Raw genomic sequence first — 22,455 nt, 5'->3', positions numbered from 1 at the left:
TTTTAAAGGTGAGAAACTCTAGTGGAATTTAGGTGGCTTTAATGGAATTTAATTGTCATGCCAAGTTCATTCAAGAGTTACAGTGTAATCACAACAAGCAGTGTATTAAATTATTTGGAGACAAGTCTGTTCAGAGACCTAAATTCTCTTATGAGGAAATAAAAATGAAACAAGCCAATCTGTGTACTGGTACTTCTCAGAACTTCAGGCAGTTCTACAAGGCTCTGTTGTCCATATACCTGAAGGAATAGCTGCAATGGGATTTGTCCCTTTTTCCTGCCATCTTACAGTGATTTTTAAACTTTACTTATTTTTTAAATTATTATCTGCTTGTTACTTTTCTAATCATTGCTGAGTTAGTGCATCTTTTTTCCAGAGAAAACTAAGACAGGCATATAGTAATTCAGTTAGTACCTGAAATTGAGTATTTGCTAACTACATTACCCATCTGATGGTTGCTGTTAGCAGCTTGAGTTATTTCATGATCAAAGCTAAGCTAGTTAGTTTGAAAGTCAGGTAAGAAAGTAAAGGTAATAGCCCTTTCTGAGTTCATTCTCTAAAATACACTGCACTGCACCCTCCAGAGAAGCTAATGCACTGAAAAACTGGCTGGGATGTTACGCACAAACTTAGATGAAAGTCAGTAAGTGAATTCCTCTCTCTCTGAATGTCTCCTTTGCAGATCTGGGATGGCTAGGCAGCCTATTTTTATATTTTTAAAATGAAATTAACACTGACAGTCTGAAGCAAGCCTGAAAAAAATCAGTAGCACGGCAAGTCAGTGCTTTTCCATTCAACTCTCCCAGACTCCATCCATCCCAGTTACATGAATGCGGCCGTTCCAGTGCAAGACAGACAGGTGCTAGAAGCCAATTGAGGCGTGCTAGAGTGAGCCTCCAGCTTTCCAACAGTAAGTAAATGGCTGCCTACCATCAGTCGCCATCTTCCGAGACTGCCCTGATGTCGTGGTTAACCTGAACCCGGCTGGCAGTGTTTCCGAGGAGCCCGGCATCATGCTGATCCCGTGAACCTCGCGCGGAGGAAACTGTCGTCGCCAGGAGGGGCCACGTCTGAAGTTCTTGTCGTCACTCTGTCAACACATGGAGGGTTGGGGTTTGTTTTTTTTTTTTATGATAAAACAAAATGAAAGTGTTTGTTTCATTACCTCGCTGTCTGCTGCCTCTCCCACTGTCAAGTGTATTCCACAACTACCTCGCCTTGCTGCACTGCATCTGGTAACTGCAGAGAGCTTGAGACGCTCTCCTTAAAGTTAAATGCTTTAGAAATCTTAGATTAAACCAAAAAACTACATGGTTGAAATAATTGTTAGAAATATTTAAAAAAATCATATGGTGGAAATATTAGACATGCTGGAAACCTTTTCTTAAATCTCTGGTTTGATAAGAGTAGAAAGGTTTAGAATCAGCTGAAGCAGAGCTTTCTTAAAATCAGATCTCTTTCTACAGTGACAGGAAGTGCAGTGGTTACATGAAGTGCTAATGAAGAGTTAAACACTCATGTGCATGCACAGGATTCATAGGCATCTCACATTTCTCACAGAAACACCTTAAATGTTTTATTCTTCCTCACGTGCAGAAGTTCAGGACTTGAACGTTTTTTCACTGGACTCCTATCTTAAGATGAATATTTTCCAAAGGTAGATTTTAGACCCCCCCCATCCTAGATAACTGACCCAAATCCCACTCAATTACATATTGACGAACTTAGAAAAACAAAACTAAAACCCAAATCAGACCAAAATCCACACCAAAAATCCACCTGTCTTCTTTCTTTCTAAAGAAAGGATGTAAGTGTCCTATAAAGAACAGGTTGCACCAGCATCCCACCCTCTGCCCCTTGCTCTGGCCAGTGAAATTTCCACTCCTTTCTGCTTGTTCCCTCTAGGGAAAATGTTCATCTCAAGGTAAGGGTACAGTGCCAAATTTAGCATCCAAAATGATACAAATATGCAGACACGCTGAGGTTACTTCAGAAACCTTGACTGGCATTGCCCAATCTTTTTCTTCTGTCTCTTGTAACAATATGAGAATTAACATGTCTTCATGCATTCGGTTTAATTTTTTATGTTTTACTATGATATTTTATAAATACTGAAAATAATTACTTCCTCAAGTCGTCTTTCAGTTCCTAGTGCTAATAGGTTGTTGTATTCTCTCTCAAGGATCTGCCGTGCCTAGAGATACCAAAGTAAAAAATTAAAATGGTTGAAAAGGAATAAAAGGCAACAATGGGTACAGATTAGCCAGAGGCAGCATGAACAGACTTGCCTGGGTGTTTTGCGTTGGAATCTGTAATAATAAAGCTAAACTGCTGTAATCAAAGTTTTCATCCAGTGCTATAAGTGAACCGTGTACACCACTTTCTAGAATGTTATTTGCATATTCTCGGAGGCCAATAGCTTGTATCCAGCGTATGACACGGTCGTTGCTCCACACCAGCACATCTGGAAGAAGATAAAACTGGTTTAGTCTCCTGGTAACTGTGCAGGTTGTGCGTGCGCTGTGGGTGTCATACTGCTTTATTTCTTCAATGAGGAATGGCAGCAAACTGCTCCTATTGCTTAATGACTTCAGCGTCTCCTATCCAAAACCCAAGGTGTGGGAACAACGGTGTGATTTTGAGCTACCTTCCAGTTAACTGCTTGTTCTAAATAATGTTTCCAAAGGAGAAAGGTGCCTACAGAGGGTATGAGGACATCTCCGGAGTGCAATTCCTCCCACATCGCTTGAATACCCTTCTCAATTCTTAGGCAAGGTTTTAGTTTAACAGTGTAAGGGCACAGGAAAAATACCTGGTCCTTAGGGCTTTGCTGGAGTGTTTTGTATTAAACTCTTTGAGAGTTGGGTCAGCACCTACTATATTACAACATGCCATAAAGCAAAAGATGAGTTCACCTTTTTAGAGACTAAAACTATTTTTAGTTTGAAAAGCTGGTTGGGCTGTTAAGGTCCATGCCAATTAGAAAGCTGAGGCAAGGAAACGAGCTAGGAACATTGAGGATTTGGCTGTTACTAAAAAAAGTATCCTACCCTGCCCATAAGATGAAAAGAAAGTTGCTTATACTGATCTTTATACTTGTAAATACTTTTATACTTGGAAATGTAATGGTGAGTTTTGTGTTACTAAGTGATGAGGCTTTTTCCTGACCCCTGAGAAGTTCTGACAATGTCTCTGTCCTGGGAACAGGAATTCTCCATCACCTGACCAAGAGCATCCCAGGCTTTGGGGTCAGGATTGGCTGAAACACAGCATGGCAGCCAGGGATCGCTGAGACCAAGGCCCACCTGTGACTGTGTCTAACTGCCCACGGCACGACAGGGTGAAGGTTGTGTGAAGGAGCCTGTGGGCTATCAGCCTCATTCCAGCCGTGACTGGCATTGAGGCCACATCAGACTTTGAGACCAATAAATACCCAATTCCCCCTGAGTCTCCCTCTATACCCACACAGGCTGAGTGACACTGCTGCTGCCACAGTCAGGTCAAAGTCTTTGTGTTAGTGCATGCCATCATCATGCCATCATTCCTCCTTCTAATTCCCCCTTGTGTCCTTTGCAATTCCAATCAGCTCTGGCTGCAGAAGCAGTAACTGCTGTATTCGCTGGAGCTGGAATCAAAGCTTTCACTTTGGATAATGGCAAACACCCAACAGACCTGACAGTTACCTGGGAAAGGAACTGTGCAACTGCTCTGGAGAGCTTTACACAGAAAAGTACTTTTAAATCAGTTGTTAAATCTTCTAATGAGGCTGCTTCTGTCAGGAACTACTCATAAACCAATCAAGTGCCTCAGGGGCCACCCCTCCAAGCAACATGTTTCATGACAGACATTTTGAGGTAAGAAATCAAAGACCAAGGTTTTCAGAAGCAGAAGCACAGCGTTAAAGATTTCTGACTGCTTCAATTTCCCAGTGTTGCCCCCAGTACATCCCATTGGCTCTTTGGCCTTCTGCTTCTGAGGCGGGAAGTCCGGGATAAGATCTATCCTCCAAACTCAATGTATCTATCAAACCGCCATTCAGAACTCTCGGCTCAGTTTAGCAGAGTGCTTAACTGCCCCTAATTTATGGAGGTATTTTGTGGTCTGAAGACAGATGGACTTATGTTGGTTTTACTTAAAGCACATGCTTAAATGGCACGACAAGGAAATAATAGCTGTAAAAGAAGAAACATTCCCAGGATTCATTCCCAGGGACTATCACCTTTTATTTCATGCTGACTCATTTCTCTTCGCTTTTCCAGCTCTTTTCTATCATAATTCAACCTCTTTAAACACATGATTCCGTATTGCAAGCTTGTTCTGTTATTTAAAGAGAAACATTTACAGAGTTAATAAAGATAATTTTGAAGATGGGAACATACATAGAACGAACGTCCTGCAATTCATGTGAGGTGTCTCATGCTGCCCATGCAGCAAATTTTGAGGACAGAGGGGTGAGTGAAACCATAAAAAACCCCTCTATAGACTACAAAAATTAAATGGACAAAACCAAAATGAGTATGTTTGAATAAATGTTCTAGCATAAAACCCCCCAAAACGTTAAAAACTGTATTCAGAAAAGGTCAGCCCTTGTGAGCCGTGAAATGTTTTGTCAAATCAGGCCTCAAAAAAGTGACAAATCAGACAGTACATTAAAAAAAAATCCACTTCTTGTCACATAAACATCATTCTCCCTGAAGTCTAAATGCCTTTATTTCCATATTTCCAATTTAGCTTCGTGGCTATATCCCTAGATAACCTGAACAACTGTCAATTTGCTTGTAACGTTAACAGCTTTTATGTGCTACACACAATAGCTTTTCATTATTATGAGATCTCAGGTCTTCAAATCTCGGTCTACCATTTTCTGATACTTTAAACCACTTAATAAATTACTCCCCTTTTCTGTATTGTCAAGGCTTTATTTATATATTAATGGTTCCCTGCTCATTATGAAATTTATCTGTACCAATATCTTAGCTATGAGAGATGTCATTGCAACGCGGTTGCTATCACTAAGGGAACGTCTCTCCATCCAGATTTATGACACCTGGCACTCACTTTCCTGCGTGGTTTCCCCAGCCAGAACAACAGAAAGCAGGTGTGTTTATTTTCTGTCGCGCTGAGCACCACACCAGACACATAAAAGTCTTTACACACGGGGCCCCTGTGCAAACATACCGATGAAAGCTATCCACCATTTTTAAGTGTACGCGCAGATCTTTCTTTGTCAGATGATCTAACATCCTCGCATCTACCAGGCATTCCATAAAATAACTTCGGTACTGAGGTAAGCCCAGACTGGGAAGCCATTCGTTACCTATCCATTCGTGGTTCATGTCACCATAAGCCAGGGTCTACAGGAAAAAAAAGGAGGGGGGGTGGGAGAGAGGGGAAATAAATTCTGGAGTTTATTCAAGGTTGCACCACAGACTGAAGATGGAGTATCTGCCTGCTATGGTCATTTCTAGTAAGACTTCCTAGCTTAGAAATCCTGTCTGAAAACAAACCATTCCTTTGTAACATCATTTTGATGTTGGATGTGGAAACCACTGTAAGGTATTTGTTACTGACAGAAGTATTTCCAGTTGTGCCTTGTCTTCTATGGTTGTAGATTTCAAGGAATTCTTTTGTATTAAGAAATTGTAGTTACAATTTTGAGTTGTTCACTGAATCACGAGGTTGGAAAAGACTTTTAAGATCATCAAGTCCATCCGTTCCCATCCGATGCTAAACAATATCTTTAAGATATTCTTAACTTATTACACAATCAAAATGTGTTTGTTTCATAAACTTACTTGCTTTCAGTTGACCTTCCAGAATATTTATGCTAGGCAATTCCAACACTGAACTTGGCAATACAAATGTGGTCCCAGGGAATCAACTGAATTTTGTGTCACTGTTAAGTCACAGCTGGGGTTTCCTAAACAGGTTCTAATGATTACACACTTGCAATCCTTTTGACACTAACAGTATCAGTTGTTTGTTCACCATCAGTCTGCACCGTCAATCACAGCAGGTGATCAAATACATCCTATTAATGAGAGCTTTTCAGCTCTGAGCAGCTTAAACCTAAGTGCATCATATGTGGAGCTCGAGAAATTAATTAAGATAGGAGCAGACCAGATTCCTCCTAGAGAAGCTAGCCTTCAGGCATGGAGCTACTGCAGTGTTCAACTGAAATGCAAATAGGGTGAGGAAGAAAGTATGTGAAAACAACATGTGCATGTTAAAGCTATTTTTGTATGGGTGCCACAATTAATATGCCAAATAGATTTTACATCTCACTGTTGTCAAATATTTATGTACTACTAAAATTTAAGAGAAAGGAGAACTCGTAAAGTGCAAGATGAACACCTCCTGAATAGGCTTGTGCTCATCCTTGTGCATCTCTGACAGACAACAGGATAACACAGAGCAAGCTGGATATATTTTCTGGGGGTGGGCATAGTCACCTCATCTCATGCCTGTGAGATTCTGAAGAGAAAAGTAACACCATGAGACTGTGAAAGCAGTTGAAAAACATAATTATTTGATAGTCTAAGTAAAAAAATTAGTTTCTCATTATACAAGACTATTTGTAAACCAATACTTGGGTGTGATATATACGATTGTTCTAAAAAAAAATCTGGTGTAATTTTCGAATAGTGAGATCTCAAACCCTTGGTACATCTTATTAGCCTGTTATCAAAAATGAGGAAAGTGTTTTTTGTAGATTTAGCTGGGAGGTAGAAGATGTCTCTGGAATGTAGCCACTCCTTTTCAGAAAATTATTTACAGCGTATGTACCTTTCCATGCTTTCCCCAGAAAACCTTTCCTGAGGATACTTTCTTTGTAGTAGGACTCTTAAAATGTGAAAACCGTAATTCAATCACTGAGATACTGTCACAATACTGTACTCCTCTGTGCATATTAATACACTGTTAAGTGCATTATTATTAGTCTTCTGTATAAAAAAAAATAAATATCAAAGGGTCATACCTGAGCCCAGCTGCCTTCTTCAGACTCTTTCTGTGTTATCAGCAGGAAGCAATTAGTAAAGCAGGTAAAAAGACAATAAAAATGAGTTATAAAAAGATGTGGTTTTCATGTGTATGCTAATCTTAGTACAAATCAAAACATACATGAAAGATGTGCCAATAAAACAACCCCAGCCAGTAGCAATGCCCTGAGGTGACCTACCTTAAAAATTAGTAGATCAAACCCATAAAACCTTAGTAGGGCAGATCTAGCTAAGCTTTCAGGGTATAAAATAATAGCTTGGTAAAATGTTACAGCATTATCTCAAACACCCTCTATGGTGGTACAATCAAAATACAGCCATTTGCTAACAAGTTGGACATTAGAGATGCTATTTTTTTTTGTTTCTAGTTCGATTTTGCAACATTCACAGTAAAAACCTGTTTTCTTGTGAATGTATTGTAAAGAAGCTTCTTATATAGCATTTTTTATGGCAAAACTATATATTTCTGACTGGATAGTTAAGCAGGATCAACTCTACTTGTGGTCAGTTCACTATTGTTATATTTGTATTTGCCTTTACCAACAGTCCTAACACTGAAAATTAGCTCAGTTATAAACCAAAATTATTTATGAGAATCCACTTCATGAATTCACAAGAAACTTAAAGAAAGCATAAATTTCAAACCGAAAAAAAGTCTTTATTGCACTGATATTTAGCTTCAGTACCTCCCCTACCATTTATTGATTGGGTTGGCTATAAAGTTTTCCAAACTGAAGCTAAGTTTTTCAGACATCTTCCTGTATGATTGCATCATGTCATATAAGCACTGTTAGGAGTTTTTATCATGTCATGCTAAAACCCAAACCTCAAATAATGCAAGTTCCAAGTAAAAGGAAAGAGTCCAAGTTATTGAATAAAACCTATTAATACTTATGTCCCCCCAAAGCAGGGAGAGGTTTGACAAAAACCAGTAAGGAAATACTGTGGACCATGCACCCTGAATCAAAGAGCATGAACACACAAGTATGGCCAGGAAAGACTCGACATTACTGAGCACACACACCATACTCAAGCCCTTCCTTATTTCTTTTCCTTCAGCAGTTACAAAGCTATGCTTAAGAGATACTAGAGAGAGGAAGGCAGGGGACACATTGCACTTGGAACCTCGACAATTTCATTGCACTGGACTGAGGTTTCATGTGGGCAGGGAAACTATATTACGTGCTGTAAAGCTCCAATACTGGTTTTAAGTTCACAGAGTTTTTGTGATCACAGTCCTGTTGGCAATTTCTTTTGCTTGGCAATGAGCTGTCCCTGGGACTTTTTAGTAGCACACTTGGAAAACGTTCTACAGAAGATAACGGCACCTGCATGACAGCACACACATCCCAGTTCCCTTTCCAGCACGGAAACCTTTCAAAGGACAGTGGAAAGACTAACCGTTTTAGCCGGAGCCGCCAGATTTTCCATCTCCTCATGGGTCACCCAAACATTGCCTGAGGGCTACGGACAAGGCCCGCAGGAAGGCAGGTGGGATCCACATTAGGTAAGCAGTGGTAAAGAAGAAAGGCAGCACCACTGTAAGTTAACAGCGTATAGCATCACCATCAGCACAACCACGTTCTTGCCTCTATCGAGCTGCAACTAAAGACAACTTCAGACAAGCTGCTTTGTGTCTGTCATTAGAGGGTTCTGAACAGATGTGATGGGAGTGTTTCAGCTAGAACTGATGGATGACATCCAGGAAAACACCGTCACCAAGGAAAGAATAAGAATTAAAGCTGCATTTCACATGCAAGTGGCAAACACAACTGTTTTTATGTCTGTAACTCGGTCTGGAAGTAAGCTTCAGTTCTCAAAGATTTTCCAACCTAAATATTCTGCATGCATCACACGCTTATATTGTAATTTAAATAGTTATTACTTCCCCAATTGTTCTGTAAATCAAAAACATCAAGAAAAGTCACTTGCTCAACTATTTTTTCCTCATCCTATTGTTTTCAGTCAGATTATTACTAACACAATGAGATGAGGCAGGGAAGTCTGTTGTGCACATTAGGTGAAATGTGCTGTGGTTTCTTGAGAGCTGAAGTAAATTAACTCATTTCCTGAGAAACAGGAGAGGCAGAAAGACTCAGAAGATATGCATGTGCCAGGGAAGGGCAGCTTTGTGCTCCCAGTTACTTAAGGAGAATGAAAATAAACAAGGTGAAATTCTTCCACATATTTCCATCTTGAATACACTGTTTTCTCATTTTGTGTCAGTGTGCTTATGCTTTGAAACACGCTCTTATGGTCTTAAGGTCAAAGTGAGTTTTGTTTAATGATTCAACATCGTGTTGAGCCTGTGCTGCTTTACACAGGTGAATTCCATTACGATTCACGCTATTGCCATAGTTATGACATATATAACCATTCTGAGAGGAGCAGATATCAGATAGGGAACAAGAATATTTAAAGAACCTTAGCAACATGAAGATAAAAGCCCAGTCAATAGAACAGTAGAGTCCTGTTGCCCAATTGCTCACTTTACTCAGTGGTTCTGGTATCTCTCAAAGGTGTCTCAATTCTCATTTCCACCAAAAGATTCTCCATGAATTCCACAAAGATGAGAGATTAAAAGATTGTTATTAATAATAATAGTTATTAATAGTTATATTATAGTTAACATCATTATTAAAGTTATCTTCATATCAGAAGTCTGGACTGCACTACTTGAGGAATATTTTTCCTTCGGTTCTGTGTCATGTTTCCCATCTCATCTGCTTTTTTTTTTTCTGCTTTTTTTTTTTTTGCTATTACAGTCTCTGTTGCCTCTTTCACAGCCATCACCCTCAGCCTCATAGCTTGAAACTCCCTTTTTGTCATCTTGTTTCTTTTTCTCCTCATCACTTCGGCCTGTTTTTCTTCATTTTCCACTAATGTAGCACATATATTCTTACTCCTAATGTACTCTGTTGCTCTTTTTGATATGTTCCCTTTCTTTGCAGACCTATATCTCTGTGTTTCCTTTTTAGTTTCTTCCTTCCCATCTGCTGCCACTCCTCCCCTTTTCACCCTTCCTCACTGAATGCACACAGTCCATTTCTCCCTTCCAGACTCTCCCTTCACACCTCTAATCACTGCTTCTCTCAAAAGCATGAAGAACCTAAAGCCAGCTGACTCAGCTTAGATAACATTTGAAAGGATGCAAAAAAGGGGAATGGGAACAAGATTCAAAAGAGCTGTATTCCTAATAGCTTCTCCCCTCTCCTGCCTTGTCTACCCCCCTCCCCCCCCCCCAAAAAAAAAAGTCTAAAAAAGAAACAACAAAAAAGGAGAAACTCATTCTGATTTGGTTGGGAGAAATGACTTGAAGGAAGAGAAAGGCAAAAATACAGGCAAAATTACAAATCTGACCATTTAGAGAACATCGAGGTTAATAGGAACATCTGTGGAAGTAAAAATATCAGTGGTCAACAATCAAGCAAGTGATGAACAGGTCCTTCCATGTCTCTACAGGACAGTTCCCACTGATTGTGAGGAGTGTGCTACTGCCGAGCCACTCCTGTGCTAAAAACGCAGCAGGTTCCTGCAGAGTCAAGTGGGGAAGAAAAAGCTGAACAGGACTCACTGTTCTGGATGTTGGAGGTGCTGATGGACTTGTCAGTGATACCATCTCCTGGATTGCTAATCGGAGCTTCAAGCGATGAAGAGGATTGCTGATGCCAATTTCTCTTTGAATCTCGGTGTCGGATAAAGCAGACATAATAGCTCCGCTCTTCACGTTGGCACGGCAAGCAGCAACGTACCAGGCGGGCATGCCCAGCCAGAGCTGTTGAGAGAAAGGACACATTCATCCAAAGCATTGCTTCATTTCTCAAATTAAATTAGCCATCAAGGCACCTATCAATCTGAGTAAGAGTGGCAATACACACAAATGAGCATGACCAGCACAGTCTTTAATAAAACGGAATAGTTTCAGAACCTTTGAAATTGCCATGGCTTCACATGAACTCCTTTTGTTACTTTACTTGTACTCAGAGCTTTAACACAAGGGATGCTTTGAATTTTTTTGAGAGCTCTGTGTCTCCATCACCTGTGCAAGCAGTGGCACGAGTTAAGTCTTACTGCCTGCTTGATAGTCTTATCATACATGGAAAAAAATCCAAGAGGCATTGACTTGGGATTTTTTTCTGCTTTTGCACTGGGATGGCTTTCTCTCTTTCCATTCTAGTCTCCACAGTGTACTCATGGGGCACAATCTTACACTTCCCAGTAGAGATAAACTAAGCAGTGTGCAGGTTACCAAACTAGTGAGCACTGAACGTACCATAATTTTGGTAACAGCCTGGTATGGTGTCAAACCCCAGCTAAAAACAAAGGTTAGGAGTTGCAGCAAAATGTAAGCACAGTTACGTCACCTATGGATTCAGAATTCATAATTGTAATGTCACACTTTTCCTCTCCTTATGTTAGTCTTACTAGCCTAGGCTAGCAACAGCCCCTTGCTCCACCACTTTTATGCCTTCCTTATAAGAGGAACTGTCTATCTCTTGCAGTCTTTCCTGGGATCTACTGAGAATGAATTCTGGGGTTTCTCACCATTCTCATTTTGTGATGCTGCATTAATACAATTGTTGCTGTCTACAGATCTTTTCCCCAAAAGGAGGTAATTCCACAGCAGAAATACCTACATGTGGAAAGGTTTTTGTCACCACATGAAATACATTATGCTATAGAGAAAAGTGTGAGAAGGACATAAGCAGTGAATGCCATAATCACTGAGATTTTTGGGATGACACAATGGGAAACAAATATATACCTCATCAGGTGCTTAACTCCAGGAGATGGCTAGGTTCTGTAAAACCTGAGAGAAGGAGAAACTTCTCTCTGGAGAGCAGTCATTCCCTGCCCTCTCCCCTCACCTTTTCCCACATCACTATCACACCTAGGTTGGTGGTGTGAATTGCGTTTTTAGTACACAGTTCTTCCCACTAGGATGAAGAAGCATAATGGATAATAAAGCATTTCCACTGGGCAACAAATCAGCTAATATTCTAGATTTTGTGATACTCGGGTGTTGAAGTGCATAAATTACCCTTCACTTCTTAACCTTCAGTGTATCTGAGTGTCCATCTGCCTACATAAAATTCACATACACATTTCTAGAGCTACCTAATTTTGTTAAGTATAGATCTGTTGTACTTCACTGTGCTGCTACATAACAGTCCTTCAAAAATAAATTGTCAAAAGCATTTTTTAAATGTAGCCATTAGTTATTAGTGGCATCTAATAGCATCTTATTCTATTCTATGGTTTCTGAAATAGAAGCACGTCCACCAGCATGCAATATTATGTGATAGCAGCACTTATTTTCTCTGTTTTCAGCTTTTTTTAATTAATTCTGGGTAGATGGCAATTAATGAAGATCTGTGTGTGAATTTCAGCGGGACAGAGCATCTGTGGGAATGCAGAGGACACGAGGTCAAAAAAATTATTAAAAATATGCCATCAGTAAATTCACCAGCAAATCTGGAAAGCAGAGACAAACCGAAAGGGGTTTTAGTTAATTTCTCACAGTACAGGGAAGTACTGAGTATTTCTTAACTATGCCTTATCTGTGATATATGTACTAAAAGACAGCTGTTAGATCACTTTTATGTCACAGAGAAATCACACATGAATGTCAGATCTGAAAAGAGCTCAGACAGGCTTCTCTGTATTGACTCCTGATGTATCACAGGGCTTGAGGAACAACTGCATCGTGTTTCAAAAAGCCCCCCATCCAATGCTAGTCTGAATCTTACAAACATGTTTGAATTCCAACTAACTGTAGTGACATACAAAGTTTCATGAAAGTAAAAAAACGAGGAAAAGAAAAAAAATGTAGATTACAACCAGCTGCACTTAAACAAAGGGCCATGAGGAAACTATGTATAGTTTTAATATATGTTTAATATTCTCATTTAATTTTACATTAATTTTTTCATACATGTGCTTGAGAAGCATGAAAGCATAAATACTGGGAGTTATTCACCCTGCAGAAATAGATTCAAATGTTTGCTGCTCATTAGGTAAATTAGTTCTTTAACAAACAGCTGTCTCTACCAGAAAATGCAGTCAAATGAAAAGTTTCTAAGAAGAGGGAATAGTAACCATTCTAGGCAGAGAACCCAGATATCCTGATTGATAGACTTTTACAGAATTAGTTAAGAAAACCCACCCTTTTGAAAAAATACCTCAACTATGTCTGTGCTATATCCAACTGGCCAGAATAAATGCTAAGTCTGAAAAAATAAGCCCTGGAAAGTTTGGAAATGTCACGATTGCGATCACATATATTTCTTTATTTTGGGCCTTTATCTCCTTTAACATTATTTGATATTTTTTAATCCAGAGGTCACATATTGTATTTAGCCCAGGAGAGTATGAAACAGACACAGTGTCCATCTGCTGACTGAATGCACCGATGATCGCTGAATAAATTCAGCACTTCTGACCTCATCTTTTTATCATCATCAGTATTCAATCTGCTTTGAATATTGCAACATAAACTTCCTCATGGGCTTTCCTGTGCTACTTATCGTATTTCCCAAGAAGTTCATAGACATCAATTTCTCCTTACAGCCCCTCCTTTAGACAGTGGGTTGCATATTCTATATTGCAAATAAGAATCAAGGCAAAAAAAGATTAGGGCTTAACTTGTCAGAAATGTCTCTGAATATCGGATCATGCTGGAGGACATCAAGGGCAGATTATTCTCACTATTCAGAAATGTACAGACCTTTGCATATTCACCTTTCCAGCAAATTGAATATTTCTGACTCATACAAACTTCAAAGCCATATGAAAAAGACAGGTAGTGGCCAAATTAATGAATGTTCCATATTAACAGAGGTTTTTTTTTTTGCAAAGGTGAGGTGCAAACACTTGGGACTGCCTTGCTGCAGTTTTCACTTCATCTTTTTCATTAGGAACCTTCAGCAATTCCAACACGAAGGAGAAATTTTCTACACATTTGCTGCTTTCATTCCTCATCTGTCATTTATTCCCTGAACACACTCCTGTTAAAACATTGGAGGGGGATTTTGCGTTTTTTTAGCTGCAAGGAAAAACTACAAATACTATCTGATGATCAATGGATGATACCCACAGCACTGGTGAGAACAGGTGGGAATATATAGAGATGCTTGGTACAGACAAGGAATAACACACCTGTTCTTTGAGCCAACAAAGAGCTTGTCTCTGCACTGAACTGACACAGCCTTGCCATGTAAAAGTGACTGGGTATTTGTGTAAGAACATCCTTACTTGCTGCCTTCTCCTCCCCTCACCATCTGGGTATGTATTTTTTTAATAGTTCCTTCGCCTAAAATGTTCACTGATTTTTGTCAAAATTGATGGACAGCTCAGCTGAATATTTCTCTGGATGGGTTCCAAAAATCCATTCCTTTAAGCTCTACAAATAAAGGAGAGCTCTCTGCAGATCAGATTTCAGAGATGAAGGCACTGCCTGTCAAATCACAGCGATTTGAACTGGATCACGCACATCCCAGGTGAAAGTGCAGAGAGGAACACCTCTTCTTCCTGTTCTGAGTGATATCTAGGTAAATCCCATTATATTTTCCCCATTATATTTTAAAAAGAGAGAAAGTTACAAGGTCTTTAAAATTATTAAAAATTATGAAAATGTAGCTTTTGTGGTAACCTCAAATAAAATTTGATAGCTAATGTTTGCTTGTCATCCTCCATAATCTCTGCCTGCGGAGTTCCTAGATATTTAAAGATTAGGAAAGTATAAGATTTCAGAAATTTGGGGTTCAAGTGCATTGGATAACCCTTTTTTTCCTGTCTTTATCCCCCTGCGTAATTCTGTCCTATTTTTTCCATCTCAAGTCTCTGATTTACACTATCCAGTGTCAAAATCCACCTTGTATCATGGCACGGTGTGTGGGGGAGAGCGGAGGAGACTTCAGCAGTCTCTTTTAGACTTTGTAACGGTGAGCACACAGAAGCAGCCTTACAAATCTGACCCACACTTCCAAGTTATGACCACCACTTACCTCCAGCCAGGCAACCACTGTAGGCCCATCCCACTGTGCAAAAGGCAAACCCTTTCTCCGAGCTTCTTCCAGAAGTTCATGTCTAGAAATGGATCAAAACTTGTTAGATATGTGGAGCACATGCAGGGAAAACATAGATGCAACCATGCCTTTTTGTTAAGAGTAACCACAGGAAAGTATGATGACAGGCATAGGAAGGGCATAGAAAACACTAATGAACAACACAGCTCCTCCCTCTTTCTGAATGTATTCATCTATTCCCAACACTTTTTTTGGTGTGTTTTCACATGAAGCAATACATATATAAAGATCACTCAGCTAATAGAAGACATTGGTGAAAGGGAAAACTGAGGGATGCCTCCCAAGATGAGCTTAGCTCTGGTCTGATAATGACTCAGAAAGACCCAAAATTGCCACCTTCTGGACCTGAGCTAAGCAGGGATGTAATGCAGTGGGTTTGAGAGGCTGCTGAAACACTAAACCTTGCTGGACCAGCTAGTCACATTTCTCTGGTCATATGGTCTCTGCAGTACAGCTATAATGCATCTTAAATGTCACCAATGTCTGCTTAAGTTGTATTGTCAACAGCTCCATGTAAGTTTTTATAACATTATTATTAATAATATACAAAAGAAATCCACATGCTATACTGATTCTACATTTTTATAACTATAGAATTGATGTGGTTTCTCAGTTTTAAACATAGATACATTTCTACTGAGTTCATCAGATACCAATCCAAATCCTGCAGCTTCTCTGGACTGCAATGAGTGTGCAATGTAAAGCATCATTCTCAAACCTTAAAATATACTTTCAATACAATGTTATTTAATATTTGGTAAATTTATGTAGAGACCGGTCAGCTAGATTATCAGGAGAATGCTCTACATTAAACACGTTCAACCATTTGACCAGGAATTTTTATTCCTGGAGCAGGAATAAAGAACCCACTGTGGTGGTGGTGTGGAAAAAGCAGTCCTTCAGAAGTCTTTTTTTCTGCTATTTAACAACATATTTTCAGCTACCTCCTACCAAGCGAAACACAAAAGAATGCTCCCAGCAACAAGCTGTAGTGAAAAACAAATTAGACTATGCTAATGTAGTACTAAAATTTGCTAACATTCCCACATAACAAGGAAATCTTGGAGTTATAGCTTCAATTTTGCTTTGTCCTCCTTTATTACTACCGCTTTTGTGGTTCAGCTATCCCTTGGCAATTCTTCACTGTCTTAGCAGCCTTTCAAATATATGTACTACAAAGTCACGGCAGATAAAAGTGATGGAGAGCTCCTTCCTGTAAGGATCCTCCTGCTTCTGAGGGATTTTTGCACTGTTGAGGGGCCCAACTGAGAGAATTTGGCTTCAGCAGAGAATGGATCTCAAACAGCAATTCTACATACGTGTTTAAACCCTTCAGTGTGAATGTTAATAGAAAGACAGTTGCTTTACTTTCTACGTTCCTGCTGTAGTAGTGTGTAATGTTACAAATTCTTGAGTGTTTACTGAAGTTTATCTTGCTTCTCCTCTCACCCATCCTTTGCAGGATACCTTACCCTTTGTCACTCTGCACTGAAGAGCTATCCTTGCTTCCTATGAAAGCAAAATCCTCGCTAAAATGAGAAGTCGCTCTCTGGGTACACAAACACCATGCTACCTTTGGTAGCTGGAGGAGGTGAGGAAATCCCATCTTCCCATGGAGATAAGCAGTGAAGGCCAATAGAGACATAAACACTTGGCTGCTTTGGAAAGCAGAATTAAGGCATGGCCAGATACAGCCATCTCCCAGCTACCCGTGCATGAGGTATTTGGGTTGTAACCTTCCCTCAGGGCTGGTTCTGCCAGGTGCCTGCGAAGCCGCGGCAGCTCTGCACCTCCCTCAGGTGCTGCAGTGGGGTTGCATGTCTTCTCCTGCCAGCAGGGCTGTGAGCTGGCATGGTTCTCCTTAGGGAGAGACAGGCTTTCAGGGATGCCTCTTCCTCACCCAGCCAGTTTTGGTGTCCCATGGCATAGTACAGGCTCTGCAAAATCCTCTACCACTTGCTCCTTCTTCCCCAGACCCAGCCCAGGCACAGAGAGCAGACCCTTCTTTGGAGGCACTGTCCTTGAAACGACCTTTTCCCGGATTTTTTTCTTTATCTGGGGTATTCTCTTTGCCTGTACCAGCTGAAAAAGCAGGGCTGCCTATCAAAGTAAGTGAAAAAAAGGCTTTGAGGGTCACTAGCCTTCCTTACTTGTGTTGGGCTCCTGCTTCAAGCAGGAGAGCAACAGCACATGGTCTAGAAGGAGATGTGGGATGAACTTTTTGGCCTATTTTTTTGATTTGGTATTAAATCCCTGTGCGGCCTCAGGGTCAGAGGTGCCTACAGAAGAGGTCCTGGCACTTTAAATTCTCACTTTCACTTACTGCCTTTACGCTGGAATTATTAAGTACATATTTCTAGGGAGTCCTCTGTGACTTTGCAACATCTGAACTGGCCTGAGGCTTGGTGTGGAGGCTTAGCATTATTGCAGCACTTCTCAAATACACTCTCCCAGAGTAGGAAAGCACTTCTGTTACTTCTGAGGCAGTCTGGCTCACAGACCTAAAGGAAATGTAGTTGTGGTTATTGATTTTGGCAGAAGAAAATGGGGCCAGGCCAGAAATGGGATGTTCTATATATAAACATGCTCTATAGCCAAAGTCTACAGTATGATAAACATAATCCCAAGGGTCTTGGCATACAGAAGGAAAGTGTTCTGGGTTGAAAATCTTTTTAGTATAAAGCTAAAATCCTTTACTTGGCCACACACAGGGAATACAGCCATCATAAGGTCTCTGCCTCCCTTACTGATGTGGAATACTAAAAGGATTTTTATAATATTTCTTTCCTTTAAGAGGAATTTTATGCTTCAGAACTTACACTTCCTTTACTCAAATGTTTCTTATAAACACCGCTCAAATATGAAAGTTTATAGTTTATTTTTTGAACAGTATTAATTGACTACTCTTTAATACAGAGACTAGGGGATCTGCAGAACCTGAACCCTCCATTTCTAAATCAGAACTGGCCTAAAATTTCTATTTTTTGACTAAGAGACATATTCTTTAGCTGGCAAAGAAAACTCTGGATATGAATCAATACTATAGAAAAAAACTCCATTCTTTCAAAATAAGTTAAAAGTATCACGTAGGATAAAACATGTCTCATTTTGACCAATAGTACAAATCAGCAGAAAAATTCTGTGGTCTGCCTATTTTGGAATATAACCCAAATATTTTATAACAGCTTCCTGAAATCAGAAAGGCCCCAAAGCCAAATATTGATGACTGCATTTCAATTATCTTTACCAAAACATGCAACAGATCACAGGAGGAAGAAGAGATGAATACCCTGAAACCCAACACTCTCATTACAAAGGCAGGGTTTGGGGATTATTCACAATCATCACAGTTTCTCTAATTTGGAAGATACTTTGCAGGGGAATGTGGGGATTTTCTCCTCCTAAGACTTTCTCAGAAGAGCACTATGTGTTATAATGTGTCCACCATGCACTAGTAAGAAGGGAAGGAATTAAAACACAATTATTTCCAAGCTCATTTAGTTTTTCTGGCAACATATGAAAACAAGCCGATAAGGAAGAATTGACATTAATTAGATGTTAGTATAAATGCTATTATTTTGCAGATAGGGCTTTAAACCACTTAGTACCACGGGAATGAATTCCAAATTAAAGCCGTATTTTTCAAGATAACATTATTACTGTTCACAAATAAAATCCTCTTCCTGGAGACATCATGGGAATAACTGCAATACACTATTTAAAATATATCATTGCCCTGAGCCTGGTTTTGCATAGTCAGGAAATCTCATGAACATCAGCTGTTCAGCATTCATCCAAAAATTAAGATATGCTTGTATTTGTCTGTTTTAGAGAGATTGCCTCGTAACATGGGCTGTCTTCACTCTTTTATTAGAGACAGAAAAGAAAGATCACATCATGTCATGTTGTGTCAGAGACGTGGGGTTGCCTCCTGATGTTTAATGCTTCCCAAAATAACTTCCTGAAGATACTGTTATGCTGGGCCATTTTCTTTAGCACCAGGTACAACTGCTCAAATCAACCTACCAAGCTGAGAGCACAACTGACTCATACCATGGGGACAATGAAGGCTTCAATATCCCTCTGGACAGCAGAGGTACATGGGAGCAAATGGAAGGGAGAAATGATAAGAGCAGAAATATGCCATTCTCCTGAAAATTTTCTATTTTGTATAAAACCTTCTTGCAGCAGGAAAATTCTAGCTCTGTATCAGCAGTCCTCACCAACTCATTGAATAAAATTCAATGAACTTTATTAAAAATAAGAATAACCTTTAATTAGAATTTGTGTGGGAAGTTAACAAGATCTTGATTTAAATCGTATCATCCAGCAACATTCAATTTTCTTTATGAAGATGAGGCTTCCTCCCCACCCCAAAGCAAATAAGAAATAATAGCTTGTGATTTCTGATATGTATAATGTGAACACTGTGTAGTGCACACAGTTCAGACACTGAACCAGAAGAGAAACAGACAGAAATACAGACCAAATTTGCTACATTCATTGGAGTAACCCTATAATTTCAAGTTAAGATTAATCACATCTTTCTCTTGCAAGCTAACATGCTTGCATTCAAAAACTTGTAACATTCACGAGAGAGATTTTCTAATAAATTAAGTTAGATTTGGATTCTCTCTTTTCCGTTTTCATTTGCTAAATATTTAAGAGAAGCCAGAAACCTGTAACTAAGCCAACTGTATGACAAAATAAGGTAGTTGAATTTCTATAAACTAATACTTATATTAAATGTCTAAGAAAAGAATGACAAGTGACTATCTATTTATTATCTATTTATTTTCGGAAAAGACTATAATGTTTTAAAAGTAGGAAATAGGAAAAAAGAAAGGATACTCAGAGTTGATATTGCCATGTAATACTGATTTAATTTAATCTGAAAGGATCGGTCTTATTTAAAGACTGTACTAATTAAAAACTTGTTCAGCTCTTCTTTCAACTTTGGCACTTAAGTGATTTGGCTTTTCAATAATTTGAAATTTGCTCATTTTTGATACTTTATATAATAGTCAGGCAGAGAACAATGGAAAAAAATAATTCCAATTTTTTACAAAATATTTTGCATCCAACATTACGGAGTTTTCAGGAAAAAAAAAAGACTGATATACAGAAATCAAGAGGCAACTAAAAAATTAAAGCTTTTGAATCTATAAACCAAAGAACTGTAACTAAATTCAACGGTATCCCATATAACACAGGCCAAGAATTGAAAAAATAAAAGAATGGACTGGTGAAAAAGAAAACAGCAAAATTCTGTGCACAAGTGAGATTGGATTGTACTACACGAGTACACTACACGTTGTGTACTTTGGATCACTAGAGTGGTTAACTAAGTCCTCTGTGATATATTCAAGCAGAATTTATGCCTTAATAGCAATTTTTTTATCTAGGCCTTCATTCCCATGATTATTCCCCTGACTTAAACTTTCAAATATCTTTATGACTCTGGGCTGTAGACCTTCCAAAACGTGTTTTTTTTTTTAAAAAAAATTGATAGACATATATATTAATCCATTGTGTTAAGCCCTGCAGGACCATGTCCTGACCTGAACTTGTGTATGCTTTAGAGGTTTACTATAAGTTTGAATACTTTGAAAGTTTTCATTTGAGTCAGTTTTCTGTAGGGATTTGTTACATAAGGTTCACAGAAAAAAAAACAAAAAGAAATAAAACATAGAAAATAAACATGGTGCTGAAAATGAATATGTTCAGCAGCCATGGTGTTTTGACTTACCCAGATATGCTTTTCATGAGATGGAGAGGGATGAATGGAAAAAAAAGCACATAAATGTTAATGAACATATAGTAGTCCATAAAAAAATTAAAAGCATATGACAGATAAAATAATACCACCATTATAACTATGGAAATCTTTCTAACTGGTCTCTAAATGCTTTAAAGAAGTGAAATGTTCTTGTGAAGAACAGATGCATCTGTCAAAATGAGATTTTCTTTAAACTGATGATGGCTATTTAATTAGGTACCACTCAGCACAGCACATCTTCAATCTACAATACATATTCATAGCAAAGATCAGTAAAAACAGTAAATATAGAATAGATTTTCAAATAAAAAGCATTTTGCCCAGATTTTTTTTTCCTTAAATGAAAAATAATTTTGTGAAAATAATTCTATGAAAAATAATTTTGTGAAAATCCCAAACCTGTAATTTAAGGAAATTACCATAATTTTACACAGTAAAATTGAGTGGACTACAAACCAATGCTTACTTTTCTAAGTGTACTAATATTTTAGCATAATACCTCGTAGTAATCATAAATTAACTAGACTCATTTATTTGTGGGATTTTTTTTTTAATATGCAGATTACATGCACATAGGTGACTAACATATATGATGATTATTCATGCTGTGCAGTATTTTAATTTGAGCATTCATACTAATACTAGATTAGCAGCAATACTGGTATGAGTGATTTGCCCTCTGGCTCACCTATTCTTGCCAATATAATTTGCAACAGTATCTGTAGGAGAATGCAGGATGCCATTGCTGGTAATAACTTTCTTCAGCACCCTTTAATTGCCATCATAAAAGGAAATTATATGCCTGAACGAACCCCAGACATCTCAGAAAATTATATTTTTATTAACAAATGATTTATCGAGATATAAAAATGTTTGGTAGATATACTTGTAGAAAACTTAAGAGGTAAAAGCCTGTGCTCTGATTAATTAAGAAGAGGTTGCGGACATGTCAGTGAGTTCAGGAGAGGGCTGGTTTCAAGATCTTAAATTTTGCTTTCATGTGTGTGAGATCAGCAGAATAGCTGGGAGAGAGGAAAGTGCGATACAGAAAAGTAGGTGGAAACAAAAGACAAACTTAGACACAGAAGAAAGGAAAATTAAGGAAGGGAAGGTCAACAAAGGCATGAAATATAAATAAAGAACTAGAGAATTATTCACAAAATTACCAAATCTGATGGAAGTATCATTAGTATTGAATATGCACTTGTGACTTTGGGGACAAAACCTCCATCATGTTCATTTTCTACTGAGAATGACTGACTTGAAAACCTTTGTTGGAAATGCTTTTAGTTGTGGACCTTCCAGAGTCTACTGAATGAGAACTTTTATTTCTTACACCTTCCACTGAATACTCCTTTGGGTATGGGTAGAGAGAAATAAACAAAGGCATTAATTGGAATGAGAGTAATTTTCTGGCAACTTTAATGAGTTGGCAGTTAGCAGTCACCTGGGGATAACTTATGGGACCTGAAGGCCATTTCAGTCTCCCCCACCATAGAACCAGAGGATCAAGGGATATTCCTTCACTTCATGAGCGTCTTGCCCTCAGAATAATAAAATACACAGAAAAAAAAAAAAAAAGATCTTT

The 22,455-nt window shown here is 38.7% G+C and overlaps 1 protein-coding gene across 4 annotated transcripts in view; it reads right to left on the bottom strand.

Moving 5' to 3' along the window:
* The window catches only part of PPFIA2 (PTPRF interacting protein alpha 2), a gene marked incomplete at both ends in the record, with an annotated part of 322,124 nt that overhangs the window by 761 nt on the left and 298,908 nt on the right, over positions 1-22,455 (bottom strand). For 3 of the 4 annotated variants that reach the window (XM_084276255.1, XM_084276256.1, XM_084276258.1), the window contains 9 exons: positions 931-1,090; positions 2,126-2,194; positions 2,289-2,464; positions 4,220-4,317; positions 5,179-5,354; positions 6,980-7,009; positions 8,403-8,465; positions 10,576-10,776; positions 15,008-15,089. In XM_084276255.1, coding sequence (XP_084132381.1) covers positions 931-1,090; positions 2,126-2,194; positions 2,289-2,464; positions 4,220-4,317; positions 5,179-5,354; positions 6,980-7,009; positions 8,403-8,465; positions 10,576-10,776; positions 15,008-15,089 — 1,055 coding nt within the window. The remainder of the gene's footprint in view (positions 1-930; positions 1,091-2,125; positions 2,195-2,288; positions 2,465-4,219; positions 4,318-5,178; positions 5,355-6,979; positions 7,010-8,402; positions 8,466-10,575; positions 10,777-15,007; positions 15,090-22,455) is intronic. The other variant, XM_084276257.1, reaches the window with a different exon arrangement.

The sequence above is a fragment of the Gallinula chloropus genome, assembly GCF_964237585.1.
Source record: "Gallinula chloropus genome assembly, chromosome: 1".
Lineage (NCBI taxonomy): Eukaryota > Metazoa > Chordata > Aves > Gruiformes > Rallidae > Gallinula > Gallinula chloropus.
This window is presented reverse-complemented; position numbering and strand designations above follow the sequence as displayed.